The sequence below is a fragment of the Sinocyclocheilus anshuiensis genome, unplaced genomic scaffold (assembly GCF_001515605.1).
Source record: "Sinocyclocheilus anshuiensis isolate Anshui unplaced genomic scaffold, SAMN03320099.WGS_v1.1 scaffold2090, whole genome shotgun sequence".
NCBI lineage: Eukaryota > Metazoa > Chordata > Actinopteri > Cypriniformes > Cyprinidae > Sinocyclocheilus > Sinocyclocheilus anshuiensis.
Genome location: NW_015560626.1, coordinates 264,133 through 288,107, shown reverse-complemented (window position 1 = coordinate 288,107; position 23,975 = coordinate 264,133). Strand labels below are relative to the sequence as shown.

Sequence of the window (23,975 nt, the reverse complement as noted above, 5' to 3'; positions counted from 1 at the left end):
TAAAGGTCACAAACCAGGAGAGGGAGGCTTGGGGGGGCTGGAAGAGCAGTATGATAACATGCTGCAGATATAAGCTATAAAACGTCTTTTCCACGCGGCACATCGCTCTTAAAGTCATGATGCTGTCAATGTTTGGCTGCCACAAAGCTCTTCAAAACTGTGAAGGATGACTAGGAGGGGACTGTGCTTACGAAAACTCTCCCAGGGAGCTTTGTTGCAGTTCAGTCGAGCGTTCTACTGCATATTCACTCTATTGGATTTTATCTGAAAAGACTCTCCTGAAGCAACTAGGCCAACATTGCTGCGTAACAGCACTGCATTACATTATTGTTCATGCGTTCAGATGATGCGATTGAGGCCGCTAGCACACAGACCATGGCAAGCATTTCGGTCAAGTGAAAATGTTTGCTTTCCCAGCGCCATATGGTTGTAGCAGTAGAAAGCACAGTGTGCGTTCATCTCTCAGTGCATATCAAGAACTCCCAGACAGATAGAAAAGCAAATAGCCGCCTGAGCTCTGATTCGGTTCTGCAGCTTTTGAAAAGGTACACCGAGCTTGCATAAGAGGATACGAAGAACAGGGAAGGAAGAGGATTCAGACGCACTTGGACTAAAGCAGCTATGTATTCTTACACTACCACTGCAATTGCTAATCTGCATTTGTAAGATTATGAAAACATGCACCTTTTCTCCGATAGATCATTGTTTTAACATCGTTAATATCGTGACCTGCAATGAACAGTTAAATGACACAATAAAACCTCACTAGGCAGAAAATAAAGAGGAAGTTTACAATAAAGGACAATAACAATTAAACAGCAAAATACAAGATTAAAGGAGATTTGATATTAAAGGGATAGTTCACCTAAAAATGAACATCTTGTTATCATTTATTCACCCACGTCATTCCAAACCATAAAACTTTTAGCTTTGACGTTAAGCAGAATGTCATACAATAGATTATTTGAGTCAAACAACAAAATTTAAGTTATTATTCACTAATATTCTTTATTGTGAATAACTGGTCTGTTAAAGTAAACTATTTTTTCTTATTCTATTTGTTTTAAGAATAAACCATAATACATTTAGTTTAAAACAAGTGGAAAACCAAATGGAACAAGACAAAATCGATTTAAATTGAACATTCATCATTCATTATTGTTTGTTATTTTTTCAGATTATGGAGATAAAAGGGGTTCCAATGCCATTTCATGTTGATTTTTAATTCAAGATACATTCGCTAAAAAGACATGTTAATATTAAACTATTAAACTACCATCAATTTTTACAATGCATACTGTATGCATGTGTATATCAGTATTATATAAAAAATATTTATATAAAATATTACATTCAGCAGAATGTCATACAAAATTTTTTTTGAGGAAGTCCAAAACTGATTTTCTTCCTTTAATTGCAAATTATCCATTTGGTTTGTTCATTACACAAAGTATAAATGACCTTTCCTTGTATGGAACTGAAGCTAGAACATTCTTGAGCTTCACAAAAGAATACAATAAAGATTTAATGACAACAAAATGTTCATTTTGGGGTGAACGATCCCTTTAAGTGCTTCCAGATGCAGTCTATCTGATCTATCGTGCTGTAGCATGGGGTTGGGCTTATTTGGAGAAAAGCCTGCCATTAAGACTGCACCATGCCAGACAGTCAATCAAATTAGGGTAAAAGCAAGCATAAAGCCTGCCAGTGGCAATCTAACCCATCCAGTCCATTGCATATTTATCTGTTGTATGTCTGGGATTCCTTGCAGTAAAAAAAAACAAAAAAAAAACTGAGGCATGCAAAGCCGACACGTTTGTATTCCAGAAGCAGTGAATAAGCTACTGGTAACAAAAGGGAAGAGCGAGAGGATGCGGCCCCGTCAAGCATATACACACATTTGCTTCCACTTCCAAGGTAATCATCCCCCATTGGCTCGACTGAAGGGAAGCAGGAAGAACAGGAGAAGGTCAGAGTTGAGAGGACTAGTAGAGGAATGACTGACAGAGGCAGTTAGAGTTGACTAGACAAAATATTGTGAAGACAAACATGAGATGGAAACACTCCTGGACTTGGATTTTGGAAAACAGTATTGTGATTTCTATCCATCATATCCCTAATCTCCATCACATGTTGATGAAACGGTTAAATGAAGACGTAGAAGGAACAACATGAAGACAATGCAGACTGGGCTAGACTGCAGCATTAGATCAGAGCTGAAGAATTTGCCACTTGTGAGCACAGTAAGTGACCTCCTATTTGCCTGGCAATTGGGCATGTATAGAAGTAGCCATTGGGGGGCGCTGTGCCTCGACTTACTGTCCAGAATGTCCCCAAGGCCCTGGGCATGGAGCAGCTCCTTTAGACGCGTCACCTCGTCCTTCAGCTCCCGCACAAGTTTGGCGTTGGGGTCCTCGTTGATGACTGCATTGCACTTGATCTGCTTGGCTCTGTCTGCATATCTGTGAATGAGCAAACAATGACAATGATCCAAACAGCCATTGAGATCACAAGAGTCCCCTTATCAAAATCAAGACCATCTAAGAATGGAAGACACACTGTTTAATGGGAAGTGGGAGTAGGACGTGAATTCTTACCGGAGTGTGCTGAGAGTTTCATCATAGTTAATGTCAGCAGGACTCAGGGCGGCCACCATAGCTGTCCTCGAGTTCCCTCCTGGTGGACAGGCACAATTACGCAAACAATTAGAAACACCTAGTAATGCAGTTTCTTTCGACTGGAGTATTGATCCAAGACAGGCCAATGAGTTTAAAGGATGCACCTTCCACAGAACATTAAAGAAAGCACAAGTGTAATTTTCTTTTGTTTTAAATGTTTAAAATTCATTTTAAATGCTAAACCTCTGCAATATTTTCATTTAATAGCTATTGGTTGGCATTGTATGAGAACGTTTTAATTAAATCTGTTGAATATAGATAATATTTAGAGGAATAGTTCACCCCCCAAAAAAATACAGTGAATAAGGATTGGGTCTGTCAAGCTAAAAAGAAAAGAAAAGAAACAAAAAAGAAAAGACAAGAAAAGTTAAACAAAAGAAAAGAAAATCAAATAAAATATTTTTTTGTTTTAAATAATGAAGTGGGTGACCTACTCCTTTAAGAGTCCTATCATATTACATAGAGAACTGTTGAATTATTTTGAAATACAGTCAGTTCTATTTTTAAATGCTGGTTTATAATACCCATGCAACATAGTTGATACAATCATTTATAATCATTATGGATCATCGTCCATACCTAAATTCTCTCTTAGCAGCCATGTCAACACTGAGTCTCGGTAAGGAATGAAGTCCGTCTTCTTTTTCTTCTTGCTCTATTTCAAAACAGCCAGTAAAACATGTTGAAATATAGCAGGTAAATATAGCTACTGCTGTAATAATGAAGGGGGTTCAGGAAATTACTTGATGTATGAGACATCAAGACTAGAATAAGACACTTTTAAGACAAAAGGTTACATGGATAAAGGTTGATATGTTTAGATAGAGACGGTTCAGTGGTTAGTGACCGTACACCGGGAAAGATTACCTTGCTGGTACAGTTATCCTGGGAAGGGAAGCATTGCCAGGAGAGAGACAGACAGCACATAGAGCTATAGTACTGAAGACATGCAAGCAAACAGGCAGAGAGCGAGACAGGTATTGAACACTACTCACCACCTCAGCCAGCGCTGAAATAACCTTTCCTAGTGTAGTTAAAGATTTATTGATGTTTGCTCCCTCCTAAGAAGCACAAACAGGTGAATAGTCAGTTTTATGATTACATCTAAATGAATACAATTCAGCTTAAAATATGTTTGCAATTAAAACAAACAAACCCTTAAAGGAATAAAAATAGCTGTGATGCATATTTTTGTTTTGAGTGTTTTATGTTCTGTCATGCATGTCACATTCCCAGAATATTTGCGGCATGTGGAGGAGACTGCAGTCACTTTTACATATGGCAGGTGTTGGTGGAGTTCGAGAGAGGCTGTAAAATTAGTCTGTACCTTCAGTCTGGTTCCTTTGGCCCCTGTTGAGTCAGCACGCTCACTTCCTGCCAGATCCACCAGGCTGATTTTGCTGACCTGAAACCAGACAGCAGAGATACTTTTAGACTGATCAACACACACTAAAAACCTCTTCAGTATGGCATACTATGTATGTGGGAGTCTTTTGTTTCCCATAAGTCTATTAGCAATAGCATCATATACTGTAGGTATTTCTGCCTTGTCCAAATGAATCGTTCTGATGATTCAATCAAACTGATTCAGATAGCACTTGTTTAACTAAATAATTCAATCATCCAATCATTTTAGGGTACTTGTAAAATCATTGGTGCATGCATGCACAACTAATTTTGCTAAAGGATGCTTGGGTTATCTTTTCATTTTGCCGTGCTTGAGTTTTGGCCAGCGATTCCGCTGCCAAACTAGATGACTAATATTAGAGCAAGGGCTGAGGCGAGACCTGTGTAGTGAATCTAATGTAGTAGCTCTGTACAATAGCCATTGTGCCTGTGGACCTCATAGAGCGGTCTTTGTGTCCGCAGCAATTACACAATGAGCCCCACAAACACAGGATGAGAGGGACGGGTCCCTTTTTCTCTGTTTTCCTTTCTACTTGGTACAGGATTTGCTGACTTTGGGTTGCAGGACAAATCTGAGCTCGTGAATTGTCATAATGGCTGTGGATGGGTGTAAAATATCCAACCTTCTCTGTGGACAGGTCTGTCTCGCTGTCATACTTCCTCTGGGTGAAAACGATAGTGAAGACTGCATGAGAGCGGCTGCTTGTCTCATTCATGTTGGTGGCGGCAACAGTTCTGCAGATACAGAGAGCGAAATGAGCATCATAGGTGTCACATACATATAATTATTTGAGTAAAACAAATGTATAATTATATACAATGTATATTAATGGATATTACATAATGTAATAGTATTTTCTTACATTTCTTGACTTTATTTTTAACATCTGCGTAAAGCTGCATACTATAAAACTAGGGTTTTTAATGGGGGTCAGTGCTGAACTCAAAGTAATTTTGTGAAGAATAAATAAACAAAATATAAAATAAATACAAATATGCATAACAAAAATACAAGAATAAAGATTGAACCATGATGTCAAAGTAAATTTGTGAGGAAAAAAATTTAATTATGCATTAAACAAAAATATGTTTAAAAAGAAAATAATAAATAAATAAAATAAATGAAACATAAATAATAATAATAAATTAATAAATGAAAATACGCATTAAAAAACAATATCATTATAGTTCAAAACTGGAATTCAGTAAAATCTTCCATTGTCCGTCTCACATTAAAAGTACAATTAAAATATCAAGAACGATTATTTGAATAGATTTGCAACATAAGAATCATAACACAGAAATGTATAGAAATACATTAATATGGTATTATATGCTATTTCAGGCCTGTCCTTTTCTCTTTATCCACCAATAATCTCTTTATTGGCCTGAAAAAGGTTGAAAGGCTGCTTTGGAAGTTCATAGACCGCTCTAGATGCTTATCACCAGAGTGTGAGAGAGTAATCCTGGAAAATGCTAGTAAGTGCAGGAATAAGACATCAACGCAGCTCATGTGCTGGATATGGCACTGTGTGGGATGCTCTTGAGAGAAGCAGGCTTTACACGTCACATTCTCCACAAATAAACCCTGGGAATCAGCACGGGAGGATTAGAAGCGTGTTACTCCTTCCAAGAGTCACATTTACACATGCCTATCATTCAGAGTATCACTGGATGAAACATAACACTTTTCCATTTCCCCTTTGACAAAAAATCTAACCACTATCCTTCAACAGCAGCACCCAAAGTGGGAAAAAAAACCTTATAAGTACAACAAGTTTTCTTCTCTCTCACCTGGCTTTGTTACCAGCATCCATGAGGTCAGCTATGTCTGTGTAAGAGGTGACGGCCAGTTTTGAGAGGTCTTCAACATACGGCCCAAGTAGAGGATGTTCCCTGACACGCAGGTTCCCTTTATTCTTAGGGTTTAGCAGGTCCCTCACCCGCTCACAGTATATCTCCATATAAGCCACCTACAATGAGCACATAAAAATGAGATATAACTAGATCTCAATTATTGAACACTTGAGTAGGCTCTGAACAAGCCCATCACCCCCCATTGCTGAGTTAGTAAGCAGTGAGGTAACACAACAAAAACAGCATTTCAACAGATGGAGAGTGTGTGAAGTGAGTCACAGGAATGTACCGAGGAGTCATGATGTATTTGTTGCTCACCTCCACCGAGTACGAGATCTCCTCATTGTTATTGTCATTGATTTTCTCAAAGAGGTCTTCACAGAGCTGGGAGGGGGACAAAAAGAGCACATTAGGGAGGAGAGAGAGAGCGATCGATACAGAGCACAAATAACTCTACCCCTGCCGGACGTGCTAGACGGAGCGCTAATGTCTTAATGTCTTCTGGCAATGTCTGCTTTGAGATCAGAAACATCTCAGTCGCTGCTGAGCTCTTAAGCATGTCTTTTACTTTGGATCCATTAAGGTGATACATATGCTGCGATATTACATACATACCTGTGGAATAATGCCTTCCTGTCCTTCCTCTTGCTTTCCCATCATGGTGTAGGACTTGCCAGCTCCGGTCTGGCCGTAGGCAAAAATACAGACATTATATCCCTCAAAAGCATGCTGCAACATCTCCTTCCCGATGTCATTGAACACAAGACTTTGTGACGCAAAGCTGGGGTCGTCCGGCTAGCAGAGAAATTAAGAAAAGAGAACAAAACACGTTAATACAGGCTTTATTTTAGGGGATGATTAATTACAGCTGTAAATCTGACCACACGCACATTTTTTGTCCACTGAGCCAGCTCAGCGGAAAAAGTAGAAAGAGCACAAAAAGGACAGAAGGAGAAAGAGAGAGAAAATGAGACTTACTGAGGTGTGAGACCAGTACGAGTAGTCGAAGCTGAAGGATTTTGGTGGTTCCTTTGGGTTCTTGGGGTTCAAAATAGCTGCAAAAGACAGGGAAAATCAGTGCGATATTTTTTTTTGTTCACAAAAACAGCATGTCGGTTTTTAGAAATTATATCCATAAGGGTTACATACTATGGCTTTAGAGGACACACCTAGTGACTGACCAAGTGCACGGTGGCAAGATGGCTGACATACTTTTCATTAATTAGACTGTTATGGTGATAAATTTGTAATTAAATAATTTCTTTTTATTATAAATGAAACAATTTTCACTACAGTTCTGTTTTTAATGATTGAAAATAATGAAAATCTAATTATTGAAAATAATGAAAATCTAATTATTGAAAATAATGAAATAACAGTATAATTAAATAATTAAAACAATGTGTACTCAAAATTCAAAGTAAAGAAAAGAACTGAGTGTAAGCATTCAAATCTGCTATGAAACAAACACACAACAGTTAACAAACCAATTGTAACAAACGGCACAATAATAGAGCATTAAACAGCACCCTTAATGACAAAAACAAGTTAAACAAATGTGAAATAAAATAAAATACAAATATCTGATGAAAAACTTTAGATTTCTTTAGAACTTTAGAAATGTTGCCATGTCAACTAAAATGAATAAGTTTAAGTTGACATACTAAAATTACTAAACATAAAAGAGAAAAAAATTTAAGCAAAATAGAAATATAAAAAAAACTAAACTTAATAAAAACTAAAATGAAACCTGAAATTATAACCATAAAAGTCCATTTAAAATATTAATACATTTTAAAATAGTAAATAATGCTAAAAAAAACAATGCCTGGATCTCATTAATAGCTGAGAAACTGAATCCATCACTGTTAGACTGTGATAGTGTTTTATGCAAAGTGAACTGCTCACCTGCACACAATCATTATCAATGGCTCTAAACTATTACCAAATATCAACAACACCATATATGATCAAACGACAGAGATTGAGTCAGCCTCCAAAAAGCCACAAATCACCACTGTAGCTAAACCAACATTTAAAATGTCCAACATCTCCATTCATCTGATAGAATGAAATGTCTGTGCAACGAGAAATTAAAGAGTCACATGTGCATAACTGCTCCACCACCACTGTAAAACACTTGTTTGGGGGCTATTTTTGAAAGAGCGGACACATTCACCTCAGCAGGGCCTGTGTAAAAAATAAAAAATAAATGATGACTCAAAAATGTCTTTGTGTGGGATCAGCAGGTCCACCTGTTGCATGTGACTACCCATAATTCATCCCTTTTTTTCTGTTCACACAAGATTCAAATCAAATTTAATCCTGTTTTCACTGACAGATTACACACATGCTGTCCTCCCAGCAGGTTGCTACATATCCCAGCAGTCTTAATAAACAGGAATCTAAAGGCTTGTCTGGTATTTGGCGTGTCCCAAACATTCAGCCCGACCCTCGTCTCAACACCACCACACCATCAGAATGCTAAGCCTGGGAGTGAGCGGCCCAAAAGGCTGTGGAACCGCAGGAATCTACTGTAGGATATTTATAGGTATCAGAAAGCCAGCTGCTGCTGCAGTTCCCTCAACTGACTCGGAGTTGGCCGGCAGAGCCCCCCCGAGCGTGTTCAGGCCTTGATTCGATCCAGACGAACACATTCCACCGGCAGAGCGCAGGGTGGCGAGGTCAGATGGCTGGGTGGGCGGAAAAAAAAGAGAAAGAAACTGACGAATGGGATGCACACGCTGCTGTTTTAGCAATAATCCAAACAACAACATAACAACCTTTCCTGTTCCCGCTGCAACAAAAATGACCCATCAGCCCAGAAATAGAGAAATGTGGTGTTTTTCCCTCTTTAATGCATGGGTGGATGGATGAAAGAAGGGAAAGAGGTGTGGATTATACATAAAAAGTCAATGGTCTAATTAAGCATGAGGCTCTCTGCAGTCGAGGACGTTTGAGCCCCCTGCAATGAGTAAACCAACCCCCCCCCCGCACAGCACCTCTGGGACACTGGCTAATCTCACAGAATTCATCTATTATTCAGTGGAAATGAGAGGGGAGGGCTGGGTACTGAGCCACTTCTTTCAGAGAGATACAAGTCGAATATGAGACTAGAAAGTATATAAGGAATATTCAATATACAGGACTATTTGAAATAATTTCGCTGGTGAGTAACTTAACATCACGATTTCATGTGTCCAAAATCACATACTGTCAGAGCAGGTAGTACATTTGATGAAGAACTTGCTGCAAGACTTAGAAAAGTAAGTTCTATACGGCAGCATGTGTGTTTGTAGTATGAATGCAATTAATTTGCATTGTCATTTGACTTGACTGCGTCACTTCTCCGCCACTCACGACTCTCTCTCTTGTGGCCTCATGGGATAGTTAGGCTAAGTGTTCATCAGATGAACACTATGAATGTCATATTTTTCAGCTACTATTCACCTACTATAACTGGCTATTAGGAATGCACGATATTTTTGGAATGTGATCGGAATCGGTCGATAAAGGCTTAAAATGTAAACATCAGCATATACTTAGGGGGCGCTGTTGGCCTACTTGTAATAAAATGACAAGTAAAATACACAAATAACATTAAGATAATTGTGTTTCTTAATAAATAAAGCAGTAATTGATATCATAAAATCACAAGTCAGTTTTGATTTAAAAGGTCAGAAGCTATAGCTTCCATGAATAAAAATCACAAACATGACACTTGTAAATTAAATAATATAATATATACAGATTTATTCAGTAATATGTAATATATTTTTTCAAATGGATTATGAAAACTGAAATACAGGGACCTCTAAAAGATTTTTAGAATTTTTACAGCTTTTTTGATTCAGACCATCTATCAATGTTAATCAACATTTAAGGTTTCAACTGCATCTATCTAACAAAAAAAAAAAAAAAAAACATTTCAAAGCTTTAAATGTACTCTCATTAAAAAAAAAGAACTTTAATAATGTTTATTAGTTATTAGTTATTAATTTTTGCTCAAAACTAACAAAAAAATAATTTGTTTATAATTTCTGCACAGGAGAGACTTTGTGTTGTTTCAAAACAAAATATAAATATCAGCACTGGTTAACAGCCAAAATGATTTGAAAAATATCGGCAAAAATCTAATATTGTGCATCACTACTGGGTATTCAAACTAAAGACTCTTTTCACATACCATTTTTCGCAGAGGCATATTAGTAGCCATATTTAGGCATATTAGTAGACATATTAGAACAATGGGCTCATCTCTTGAGTATAACAGATATAAGACTCTGATTTAAACATAAATAGCAAAAATAATAATAGAGTTTGTAAGTTCAATTATTTATATGGATCAGTTTAAACTATTTATGAAAATAGATTCAAATTTCTGATTCAGGGTTTCATTTGATTAAAAAATATTCTTCCCTGTGTTCAATTACGGAACAACAGTGTGAAAGTGATCATTTTGAACTTGACTTCAGACAAATATTCTTGAATTAAACTGAATTTACCCAAGTTACAAAGGTTTTTTTTTTTTTTGGTCAAAATCTAGTTTTAAAATAATAAAATGTAAAAAAAAAAATAAAAAGTCATGTTTTAGGAGGAAGCTAGCAGTTAACATCAAAGCTAGTATAAGCCATTTCGAAGGAAATACATAAATCGAGATATTAAATATTATCAAAAGGCTAAGGGGTAGGACAAATCTGCAGGACCATCCATAGACTGTATCTTAAAAGTTTTCTTGGAAAAGGCCTCTTTCTCAGAAGGCTGGTCAGTTGTGTGTCTGTTTGGAAAGACAACTGATACGTTCCCAGGTTGGTGAAAGCAGGTCCTTTCCTCAAGTCCTGCATCTTCACATGGTCAATGTGACAGAGGACAGGCCTGTGTCATTCAGGAGAAAGAGAGGCTAAATAAAGAGCGCTTACACCTCTGACCTAAGGCCAAATGGAAACTGGAGCAGTGGGTAAAACACACAGGGATTTACATTACTGCAGTCATTCTGCCCCTCTTTCCTGGAACAAAATGCACAGAGGGTCTATAAATGCCTCTCCCATCATGCACTTTGTTCACCAGTCATATCAGAACACTGATGAGATGGGAAGATCAACACGGGGGCCGAAAGACAGGTGGACAACCGGCAAGCCTGGCCTTGCTCACTCACATACGCACATGTGTGGGTCACTCACGTCTGTTTCTGTATCAGTGTGACGCAGACAGGTTTCATTCTGCTATTTTCAATTGAAAGGGTAAATGCGAAAGGATTTTGCATTCAAAGTGCAGTTATGTATTCATTAAAGTCCATAAAACCTCTAAGGAAAACACCCTTGCATTAAAAGAAAACAAAGAGTTCTAATGATCTTATGTTGCCGTTCTATCAATGTCTCCTACATCAGCACTGCTCACGCAAGCCATAGCAAAAGTTAAACCTGCTACCATGACGACCATCACACTGAACAGTGGCATACAGAAATAAGAACCATCATCTGCGTTATTCAATTAAATTTTGTACTGCTCCCTCAAAGACATGTGCCTTGTTTTCAGTCTTGAAATATAAAACCAAATTATGTGACAATTGTAATGCCATTAGACTGTTAAAAATTCACATATTCATGGTTTAAAATCCCTTAAATCTGGCTGAACATGTGGAAGACTCTAAATGAAAGCATTAGGATTTGTAAATTAGACATTAAGCCAGACGTTAGGCCTGAGAACATTCAATATACTGTACATCAACAGTGAAACCGAGCATAGAGGTAAGTGACGCTGTGCTAAAAAAAAAAAAAAGGATACAGTATACGGCACATGCATTTTGTTCATATCTGAAGATGAATCAGCTGGCTGAGGATAGTCTAGTCATGCCAACCTCCTCAAAACTGTGAATGACAGTTTGAAGCGAACATGAGGCTAATTGGTACAGAGGTGACTGAAATGAGTGAATAACCACTTAAAACAACCTCTCAATCCATCCAATTATGTTTGGACAAAACACTTCAGCAGACCACAACCCATCAGCCAATGGAGAGCCGCTCATTATACAAATGCACAACTAAATGTGCTACTCCTCCCAAACAATGTCCTGACCCTAATCCCCAAACCTCTCCAGCAGATGTCAGCTGAATGTCATCATGTGATCATCAAAAACAAACTCTGACTGGATGTTTAACTCATTTGAACGCACAAACACAACACTGGTTCGGCAGGATATTCCAGACAGAAACAATTATACAAATTGACAAACCAATTCAAGGGTGGATGAAGTTGGCACAGCAAAAACACAAAAATGCAACGGTGGTTTTCCTGCTAGGATGCCTGGGTACAGATGCACGAAAACTAATGGCTTTCATCACTGTAGGAAACTCAAGCAGGAGGGATTTTAAATAAGATAGCAGACTGCACCACCTGACCCGTGTGTGCACAGGAAAAGCTTAGAGGAAAGAATGAAAAACCCATCTGGCTGCTCAAAGCGTATCAAATTTCAGACTGTGATGATAAACCTGGGCTTATGTCAGATAGTGTGAGATGACCTGAGAATAGCAGGCATGCCTGGCCTAATGCGGTGGAATATGTGTCTCCAGCTTCGGACCCCGTGAGGCTTTGCTCTTTAGCCCACAGGCAAATCAATATCCACCGTTAACAGCCTGCAGTGGCTTTAAAAGCCAGAATTATAATACGAACAAACAAAAACAGGCATTAAACTGTTGAAATATATCCTCAGGAGTACCATATGAGAACAAGCTGTATCGCTGCAGGGAAAGTACATTATAGCAGCCTGCGGAAAACTTTCAATTCAGCCTTGTTTCAGAAAAGTTTATGTACTATTGACTAACAGTTTGATTTGAAATGCGTTGCCAGGTTTTTTTTCATCCTGGTTTCTGTTTTCAAAACAAAGCACAACACAAAACAAAAACAATAAAAATAAAATGTAAAAAAATTAATTAAATTAAAAAATAAAACAAAAAGACAAAATAATAAACAAAAAAAATACTAATTTAAAAATACAAATAAAACTTAAATATAAAATAAAATAAATAAAAAGAAAACTTAAAAATGAAAATAAAGATAAAACAACAAACAATACCACCAAACATAAATAAAATAAAAAATAAAACAAAACAAACAAAATAAAAAAAACTAAAGATTAAGTCTTCACTTCAGAAACTGCTTCCCTGCAAGTGTAGTAGAGTGTCCCCTGAGATAGAGCTGACAGATTCTGAACAGTTTCTGTACAATATATTTTTCTCATAATTAGGGTAGGCCAACTTCCCAAAATAGGGGATGTCCCGGTTGGCAACCCTCCTCATAAAACCAAAAAAAACAAAAAAAAAAAACAATCTAAGACCAACACTGATAGCAAAACAAATTTCCACCTGCTAAGATTTACATCCAGAATAGCATCTGCGGACACCGATCTGGCCTGCTGTATCCTAAAGAGGAAAGCTTAAAGAGGACAGTGTGTGTTCCCATCTGGAATGAACTATGAACTGCACACCCATCTGCCTGTAGAGGCAGTAGAGAGAAAAACACAGGCTCCACATTCTTCTCACAGGTGCTGAAGATCACACGCAACCACAAATCATCACGAAACTAGCAAATGCTAAGGGTGTACAGCAGACTGAACCACACTGCCTGTGCCCACAAACCCTCGAGTAGGCCTAGTCTGTCACTCTTCTCTTTAGACATTTCAAAGGCGAGGAATACAATAATAAATTTACCTACATGCCAACAGTGAAGTGATCTGTGGCATAAAAGTTTGGGACTCAAAGTATGCATTATCACAATCACTAACAAAGTGATACTCTTATTATATACCACAATATGTCAATTACAAAATTAAACCAAGGACTCTCCTAAAAGAGTTAGAGAACAAAGTGTTAGAATATCAGTGCAATATTACACAGAGCGATGAAAAAAACATGGACAGAGATGTTGTGGTTAAAAAAAAAACTGACTTCCTTATAGCACTGCAAGTTCCTCATAAACAGCATTCGAATGTGTGATATCACAACAATATCTGCCATCCATCAGACTGTGCAATCTGAGAATGGTTTTGAACAAGGGCATTTGAGGATACAGACAGAGTCTGTAATGTGCATTAAGCTCATCTTCTCATTTCTGAGCAGCACTGGGCTCAGTTACTGCATTTGAGAAGTCTCAGCATGCCGTCCACGCAGTTTTCATGTCGCCTGGTGAAAGAGAATGAAAACAGGAAGGCTGAAGAACAATACTGAGCTCAAGCAGCACAGCCAGAGAATGCCAGGCTCTCTACAAAACATGAGGTCATCGGTTATGACTGTATAGAGGCCTATGCCATTTTCAGAGACCTACCACAATGAAAACGACTCTTAAAATCAACTTCTTTTTTGTTAAGGAAGACATGGTATGCTTAGGGGTGAATGGTATGCCTGTATATACACAGTGCTACAAGAAGTAGAATTGGTACTAGTCTATACTGTTGTAATTTATACATTTACAAATGTATGAATATAATTATGAAAAAAAAATATATAATAATAATATATTAATTATTTAATTAAAAACAGATTTAACATGGACTGCTTTCCTCTGGTCTCATAATGTTTGTTTATGTTCGATCAATGCAGACATGGAAAAGGTGCTCAGAAGAGGACTGAATGATTATCATCATCCAGCACTGGAGATTAGGAGTACGAGTCAGATAAGAGAGGGAGAAATCACTAGAAAAGTGAAGCTCTGTCCAGCTGCCAACAAGATGTCCGGAGTGCCCTGTCTATTTCTGAAGCAGCAGATGGCAGGTGCTGCCTCACATACTGACAGCTCCTCAACGAAAGGAAGGAATGAGCAGATTTCTGATCTTAGACCGTCAAACTACATTCGGCAAAACAAAATTTAAAAATTTTACAACGTTTAAAATGGAGTAGAAAAGTGTGAGGTTTCTAAAAAAGAATGAATAGAGCATATATAGGCTACAACAAGGTTTAATCTGGCAGCAGAGGAACACAACTGGGTTGCCTGATATAAAGAGACGTAATCCCCAAAACAGAGCTTCTCACTTGCGCAATACGGAAATATCTGCTAAGTGTGTTACTTATATTTGTCAACCTGGCAACCCTGTGTACGCGCGTTCTCTCTCCACTGTGGATAAACGTGCTTGCTTTCTGAAAACACTGGTTAGCTTGCAGTTTAGCGATCTCCACTATTCTATTCTCAGAAAAGTGTAATTCATCAACTGTTCATTTACGACACAGAGAGAGAGAGAGAGGCTGTGTATGTATGACTTACCACTGTTTTGCCGCGTTTCTCTATTAACAGTAAAGCTGTGGCTTTAATTCCTTTAGAAACAATGATGCTACCAGCTCCTTGTTGAGAAAGATAATGTAGCTCTTGAGCGATTAAGCTATTTAGTTGATAAAACTGCGGGGCAGCGCTAAAAAGTTTGTTCCTGAATGACTGAGTGCGGCCACAACGTGATCTGTGTGAGTGACTGAGCGTGTGTGTGCATTAGATACAGAAGACAGCGCATTAGTTTAGAACTCTTCTAATTTTTATTTTTATTTTTTAAACGTAGAGAGTGTGTTAATTTGTGCAATGATAACCTACCAGCAATGTAAATATGATTTTTAAACATATATATTAGAATGAGTACATTACAATATAAATTTATTAGAACAAGTACATTATTATTTATGGGCTTAAAAACAAGATGCAAACAATCAGAATATTGTACCTGGTGGGGAGTGCCCAATGTAAACATGAAACATATGCCATTACCTATATTGTACTGTGGTACAGTTATGGAGGCCCTTCATAATGCAGAGGTCAGCTGCCTGCTCTGCCAATAGTTAGAAATGGCACTATAGTATGCAGTGTTTAATAAACAGCTGTTTTACTAAACTCTCCTGAGGTGAAATTCAATGCAGTCCCGTATCGTATCATGGCCTCTGTATCGTATCGGGACTTTGCTGGTGATACACAGCTCTAGTGTGCAGTGTGGGTTGGTGTTTGTGTCGCACCTGTGTGGATCTGCCGGTGGGCCTCAAGAGCATCTTCCTTCTGAAACTGAGCTCCACACTGGTCACAAACGATGGCTTTCTCACCAGCTACAAGACAAAAAAAATGCAGAAATTATTCAATCTACATCACTTTGGAGGTCCTCGGGTGGTGCATGGTGTCATATCTCTTATTTGAACCCCCAGTAATACGTAAAATGATTTGGTGCCTGTGAGCTGGAAGTCTGCTGGATTCACTTCAGTAAAACTTGCTGGCAAAAACACTGTTTACAATGTATTTTGGAGGATATGTATGCCAGACGTTGATCTTGTGTGCACTGTGCAATAAAATCAATGTATCATAAGAGGGATTTATCGTTCAAGGCACACTTTCACTAAAAATCACACAAATGCTGTCAAACAACCCTAAAAAGAAGATAAAAACAAGAAGCCATACATATCACATCCGCATAGCATGTTTAGATGTTGCAATGGGATACCAAGAGGAACTGTGAGACCACAGGATGCCAATATACAATCTGATCTATAAATCAGAATTAAGCAGAAACACTGCTCAATCAAAAGGGAGTTTTTAAAATTTCTAACAGAGCTGTCAGCTCTTCTCATTATTTCTTAAAATTTTACCACCTTCACAAGCACAACAGGAAGTCATAGCTCAGATATAAAAAAAACCAAAGTCCATTTCGCAACCACTGTAAAGTTGCAAAATGTACTGTACGGTCAAGCAGTAGAAAAAAAGTGTTTTTCTTTCTTTTCTTGCAGATGATGCCACTCAGCAATAAACTTATAAATGTGGCACAGACAAGTTCCTCTAAATGGCTCAAGAAATAAAACATCATTATTAAAACAAAAAACTGCACATAAAGAGGAACTGCCACAGACCTCAGAAGGGGTGCCCAAACTCGGTCCTGGAGGGCCGGTGTCCTGCAGAGTTTAGCTCCAACTTGCCTCAACACACCTGCCGGGAAGTTTCTAGCATGCCTAGTAAGAGCTTGATTAGCTTGTTCAGGTGTGTCTAATTGGGGTTGGAGCTAAACTCTGCAGGACACCGGCCCTCCAGGACCGAGTTTGGGCACCCCTGACCTAAGCGAACTTGCGGACGCATCGAGTATAAATCAGCCTTGAGTGTGTGTGCGTTAGATACAGTGAAGACAGCGCGTTAGTTTAGAACTCTTCTAATTTTTTTTTTTTAATTGTTGAGAGTGTGTTCATTTGTGCAATGATAACCTACCATCAATGTAAATGATTTTTTAAATATATTAGAATGAGTACATTACAATATAAATTTATTAGAACAAGTACATCATTATTTGTGGTCTTAAAAACAATATGCAAACAATCAGAATATTGTACCTGGTGGGGAGTGCACAATGTAAACATGAAACATATGCCATTACCTATATTGCACTGTGGTACAGTAATGGAGGCCCTTCATAATGCAGAGGTCAGCTGCCTGCTCTGGCAATAGTTAGAAATGGCACTATAGTGTTTAATAAACAGCTGTTTTACTAAATTCTGCTGAGGTGAAATTCAGTGCAGTCATGTATCGTGATATGTATCGTATCATCTGTATCGTGATACGTATCGTATCGTGACTTTGCTGGTGATACACAGCCCTACTGTACACAGGAGAAAACAGCATCAGGTTCAGAGCAGCATATTATTTGTCAGTGTGTGAGAGTGTAAGTGAGTGTATGACACCTCTTCAGTTTCAGTCAGGACTAGCAGACATGTTCCACTCCTTATAAATCACCACTCACACCAGTGGAAATGGGAAAGTCCAGGAAGCTGAACTAATTTTACAGATCACCAGCTAAACATAGGCCAATGAATAAAGACTGCAGACATTCTTGAATGGCCCAACAACTGTTAGGCCTATATAAAATTATGAAATAATATAAATACAAAAAAATTAACATATGAATAATTTTGTATACAAATATATAAATGTATTGTCATTAGTGGTCGACCGATATATCGCCACGGCAGATATATCGGCCGATATTTGGCATTTTTCAAATATCGGCATCGGCCGATAAGTTTTCCTGTTTGGCCGATGCATTTGAGTCAGGACTTTTATTTTGACGGTGCTGAGAACAGCAGCCTGAGCAGAGTGCTCACATTCTCCCTCTTGTTCGCTGTCGTCGTTAACACTTCTGTCTAATACGGATAGAAGTCTATCTAATAATCAGATAGAACGGTTAAACAAAGGAATTAAAATGTATACAAAAAGTATTATAATGATTGCTTTTATATTATTAGTAATAGAAAGGCAAACATTATAATACTTTGTTTGTCGTCAGCATTCAGCAAATACGCATTTATATCATTTAAACAAATCTTTGAATGACTAATGAACATTTAATTTCACAAACCTTGCAAACTTAGTCGGATCCAGTTGTGAGATCTTGTGAAGTGTGCATTTGTATCCTGCATGATCGCGTGTTCTCTGCGTGACGGTCGGTCCGAGAGTTCAGCTTCACTGGAAGTGTGCAATCGACAAACTTTAAACTCATGATTTTAAATTATGCTGCGCTTTATGCATTTGCCCACTGCCATATTCATGTCATTTCCACTGTGTGCTGTATGTAAAATGAGTGTTACCATGGCTTTATTTGAAAAAAATATTATTTCCAATGCAATACTGAGAATCCCAGAATACTGAGTGCCCTGTTGGTTACAGTGCTTACTTCCTTTCTGAGTGCCTTGTTGGTTACAGTGCTTACTTCCTTTTTAATTATATTTTTATTAAATATTTATTTATTTGTGAAAAATACTTGTCATCTAAAAGTATAAGTATGTTTATTTTACACATTTATTTTTTGATTCCATTTTCAAATGATTTCAAATGTCTTAAATATTAATTAAATTACATAAAATTATATTGGCTTTATATCGGCCACCCTGCTTTCCAAGATATCGGTATCGGCTGTCAAAAAACCAATATCGGTCGACCACTAACTGTTATCATTACTATTACTAACATTAAAATAAATTACTGTCAGTATTACTTAGAGATGATTTATTGAAAATAGATGCAATAACTAAGCTGTGAGAGGGCGTGCATTACTATGAATTGTTTTAAGCAATCACATTGTACATAAGACCCTATGATATACACTTTCTTGATTACTGAATTTCAAAACATGAATTCCACTCATAGCACAATAATCTTCAATATTTAGTTCAAGAGAACACAACAAGTGAAGACAGAAAACAATAACTCTGAGCCCACAAAGCTTTTGTTTATTAGGCTTTGGATAGGCTCGTTTCTTTGTGTCTCCACCAACACCATAATGACTTTGGCCTAGTATGAACTGAGAGATCATTAAACTCCTCCCACCACAGGCCCAAGACCTACAGAACAATAAAGAGAACTTTTAAAGTTGTCGGAAGTAATTAATTGAACCCATATCTTTGTCTACACGCTCATGCGTTTGTGTATACTAGAGGTTAGCTGAAGGGCATTAGCACGGCATGTGATACCGCAGTTTTCAATGTGGGTGCGGACCAGGCCTCCAACACCAGACAGAGTCCAGACCACAGGTACACCATGCCAAATGACTGGCGGCCAGGACAGACTCCGTGTTTTTCTTCTAAATTCTGCTTTTCATTGCCATGAATAATACAGAATGAATAAAAGTAGTGGCCATGACTAGCCGTGCCTGGACTACAAAGCTCTATCTGCTGCCACTCTCATATTCAGTTCACAGTTCACTCGGGTTCTAAGACAGAAACCAGCACTGGGGGCTACTGAGAGATAGCTGAGAGAAGGGGTAAAGCTTAAGTAACAATGAAAATGTATTAGACAACTTTGACCCCTTTGAACCCCTCTGACCTAAATTATACTAGAAGTGCCCCCTGAGATTTTAAGTTAATATTAAAAAATTAACAACACATTTGCATGTTCATGGTAAATGGCAACATGACATGCAAATGAACAAATAAGCATTTTATTTATTTTTAATAGTTTATTTTACATTTTATTATTAAATATTAGCTTTTCATGAGTTTATCCAATTTTATCCAATTTCATTCAAAAAGTCACATCACGCAAGTAAAAAATAAAAGTAGTAAATGCAGTTTCATCTTGATTAAGATTCTCTGGAGCAGGATGGCAAATAATAACTGCTGTTCCACCTCACTGCAGACAGTCCAGGAAGTGGAAAGTCATTTTACATCATAGGTAGATTATGAGATGATATAACCGCTTGCCCTCATCTTCCACAAGGAGGAGGTGCAAACATGACTCTCAGTCATGTGATGTGGATGGAGAACTGTTTTTGTGTCCTAATTTCTTCCTCTCTGCAGCTGTCTGTGCATCCATACCTTTATAGCAGGAGAAAAATCTCTCGTTCCAAGCACAAGGCTGTGATGCTCTCTCACGTTCTCGTGCATGTGACTGAGGCTGTTGCCAGCCTCACCGCTGGGTCTCTCACCCACCCCCCGGCTCATCTCATCCCTGCTCCACTCCAGCAGGAGATCAACCCAGAGCCACTATACGAGTAATTACAGACCAGACTGGCACGGAAAACAGCCGGCTTCCCTGTCCTCAGTGTAAATAGATTATATCTGGATGACAAGATCACTGCATTTACATAGAAATTCATCTGTAAGATTTGTGAAATCTAACAATTATTTAAAAAACAGTTTCTGCTAAAATACCATTGATACTAATGCATCCTTCATGGCAAAGACAATCCCAGAATACACAGGGAAGAGAAATTATTATAAATAAACTTATGCCTTCACTGAAACAACTGATATAAAATAGTTAGGTAATCTAAAAGTGCCATTTTACTCAATATTTGTGTGTGTGCTGCGTATTTTTATGTTTATAAAAGTATTTCAGCAGTAGAAGCAACATGTTAATGTCAAACTCTTTACATATCTATGGCCCAATGATTTCCTCAATGCAGACGGAAACGTGGAATCCAGTCATAAAAATGAAATTTACTGTGTAACGTGGATTTTCATGGAATTTGCCAATATTTGGAATAATAAATCAAAAGTAGGTCAGTATACTTGAATTAAACCGTGATATGGAATAGTGTCTGTGAATATTAAGCTGCAAAAACACTATTTAAATATGAATCCTGCATGTTCTGCGTGTCTGTGTGAATGAATGGCGCAGACGCGTGGTTTCAGCCTCTGCCACCTCAATATATGAGTACATGAACAAAATCACAGGAACTGCTCTGAGAGTCACTTCATTGGGCATTTTACCCTTTCTTTTGAGAAAAAAATATATAAAATACAAACAGAAACGTAAAGGTTTTTACAGTCACTCGTCAAAATAAAAGTTCAGGTTAACTTGAAGAAACTGTGACAGAAATATATTACTTAATGTAAAGACAGTACTAGTACTAAAAATAAAATTATTATTAAAACATTATTTTTTTTAAAGGGGTCATGACATGAGAAATCAAATTTGCCTTGATCTTTGTACCATTAAAACATCCTGCAAGTTTCATAGCTTATGACAACCTCCTCATAAACAAAGCATTTATTTAATCAAGCTCCAAAATTGTTTTGGATCCAATGCGGCAAGGTGATGTCACCTAGCACCAGTCATTTGCATAAACACCACCCCCAGAGCAACACATCGACATAGGCCCCGCCTACTGGCATTCAGCCGCTAACGGCTGACACTTGATCACGCTGAATGCGAGTGTTATGTCGCGTCAGAAGCAAATAGAAATTACAATCACTGCCGCTATCTTGTCTACACTGGATACAGTATACAGATGAGCGTCTGCTTTCTAACACAGTCCACACGCTTGAGTCTGTCATCAGGACATATGGAGTGAAAGAACGTTCACTTTGACGCGTTTAGTTTAAACAGCTCGTTTGTGTCTTTGTACAGATGTTGTATGGAAGGATCCCAGCATAAGGAACAAATGGATGGTTTATTGTTAATGGCATCCCGGATCGTGTCAGAGGATTGATCGGAGCATTTTCTTTTGCAAACGAGGCACAGTGTCATGGAGAGTTCACAAAGAAACATTTGTTGAAAGATTAAGCTGTACTAGATCTGACTGCAGCTGCATCACATTGTAAGTAAATGATTTCATAATGTTTTGTCTGGGAATGACCGTTTTATTTTGATTATGTTGTCAAAACGCACATGCAATAGGGAGGGGGGCGTTGATACTTTTTCCTATGCAATGACGTTAGCCAATCATAACAGTGGGCGATTACTGACAAGCCTTAAAGGACCCGCCCTTTAAAAACAGCATGTTTCTGAGAGAGGTTCAGAATGAGGGTTGAAAATAATCATTTTTCTACATATTTATTTGTTTTTGTTTTTTTTTTGTGCAAAAAACTTTATTAACACTATAAGTAAACCTCAAGGAATATATTAAAATAATTTAAAAAAAATCCATGCCATGAAGGAATATTTACCATAATTTATTTAGCAGAAAAATGTAACAACACAGTATTTCATGGAAAATGAATAAATACATAAAATAATAGTTTTTAAAAAATTTTTACAACCTAATAAAACCATTAAAATGGAATCCAGAAAAGTAATGGAAAACAGAATTTGGTAAAAAATAAATAAATCAACATTTGTTACATTGGTAACATTGGTAAAAAAACAAAATACTTTCACAGGGCCTTAACGTAATTTGTGTTAAACTTTTAATAAATTGCTGTTAAATTGCTGTTTCATGATTTCAAGTATTTAGACATGTTTTTTAATTAATCAAATTTAATTTAACCATTAAACTGGAGTCTAGAACAATTTAAATGGAAAAAAATTGAATCCAAAAACATTAAAACTAATTTTAATTTAGGAAAATTTGGGAAAAAATAAAGCTGATTTCATAGGGCCCTACAAGTCATTTGCAAGACAATGTACTTTAGAAATACAAGAGTTCAGAAGAACCAACAAACCTGTGATGACAGATATGTAAGTGTTTAAAATGTTATGAATGTGAGGCGATTTCAGTCTCTCGTCACTCACATTTCATATATCCATGCTGCTGTGGTCTTAAAGTGTTTATGAGCCTGTTAGTTTCTACAGCTGGTCAGAGAGTCCAAACTTATACTATTAGTTAGGGATGGGTCACGATTTTCAAATATTCGATTAGTTGATTTCATTATAGAATATCGAATAGGTTGTGCGATTATTGTCTTCCCCATTTCCCTATGTTTTCCGTGCTGATGCAGTGGTGCCGCGGCCAATAACGCACCTAAAAGCTGTCAAAGACAACAGAAGAACGCATTGTCTCACGCGCACACTGTAGACTTGCATGGCATAAAAAAAAGACTTGCGTAGCATATAATGTTACAGTAACTTGGGACGATGTCAAATAAGAGCTCTGTGCGGACCACAAACACCCCCGACTGGGTTAGAGGTGTAGCTGAGTCCGTGTTCAGAAAAGTGCGGAAAACAAATAACGCATTCTACGGAGCCACTAAAGGGACATGGTTAGCCACTTGCTAGTGGTAGCCTGTTACATTACAATACATAACATTTCACTTACCACATAAACAGAGTAAAGAGAGATGACTGATAGGATGATGGCGAATGATTTGCAGATCCTGAGCACCGCTGACAAACATCTAATCTTGTAAAATGTGTGGTAAGTACTGCCGAGTGCTGCTCCGTATGTGATCGCGACTCTCGAAAGTGAAAGTAAAAAACAAGCGCGCGTTCATAAGCGATTTCAATGCCCCGCATATTAATAACGACTCCTTGATGCCCGCAATATATAGTATAATTACCCAACGATATAATTGCGACAGAAGATACTGAAGTATATTTTTCCTCCCATCTCGTATCTATTTTATTTAGCACAGTGGCTAGATTAACAAATAACCAGACGCCACCCGATCTAAATATTCCCTCACAGTTTAATAGTAATGACTTTATGAATTTCTTCACTGATAAAATAGATAACATCAGAAATACAATAGCAAATGTAGATTCTACAGCGTATAATACTTCAGCTTCATTCATCGCACCAAAAGATAAACTGCAGTGCTTTACAACTATAGGACAGGAAGAGCTAAATAAACTTATCACTGCATCTAAACCAACAAC

At 37.6% G+C, this 23,975-nt stretch overlaps 1 protein-coding gene across 17 annotated transcripts in view; it reads right to left on the bottom strand.

The window, feature by feature from the left end:
- The window catches only part of kif1b (kinesin family member 1B), an 86,764-nt gene that overhangs the window by 46,647 nt on the left and 16,142 nt on the right, over window positions 1–23,975 (bottom strand). For 7 of the 17 annotated variants that reach the window (XR_001633321.1, XM_016478342.1, XM_016478344.1 and 4 more), the window contains exons 3-15: window positions 6,921–6,997; window positions 6,558–6,737; window positions 6,261–6,326; window positions 5,880–6,058; window positions 4,709–4,820; window positions 4,006–4,083; window positions 3,674–3,739; window positions 3,546–3,563; window positions 3,258–3,333; window positions 2,598–2,676; window positions 2,320–2,462; window positions 1,899–1,940; window positions 685–729 (exon numbers count right to left, since the gene is read on the bottom strand). Coding sequence is in view for 16 of the 17 variants with exons in the window: in XM_016478342.1 (XP_016333828.1) it covers window positions 685–729; window positions 1,899–1,940; window positions 2,320–2,462; window positions 2,598–2,676; window positions 3,258–3,333; window positions 3,546–3,563; window positions 3,674–3,739; window positions 4,006–4,083; window positions 4,709–4,820; window positions 5,880–6,058; window positions 6,261–6,326; window positions 6,558–6,737; window positions 6,921–6,997 (1,161 nt within the window). In the remaining variant the exon portion in view is untranslated. The remainder of the gene's footprint in view (window positions 1–684; window positions 730–1,898; window positions 1,941–2,319; window positions 2,463–2,597; window positions 2,677–3,257; window positions 3,334–3,545; window positions 3,564–3,673; window positions 3,740–4,005; window positions 4,084–4,708; window positions 4,821–5,879; window positions 6,059–6,260; window positions 6,327–6,557; window positions 6,738–6,920; window positions 6,998–23,975) is intronic. The other 10 variants (XM_016478348.1, XM_016478356.1, XM_016478353.1 and 7 more) reach the window with 5 other exon arrangements.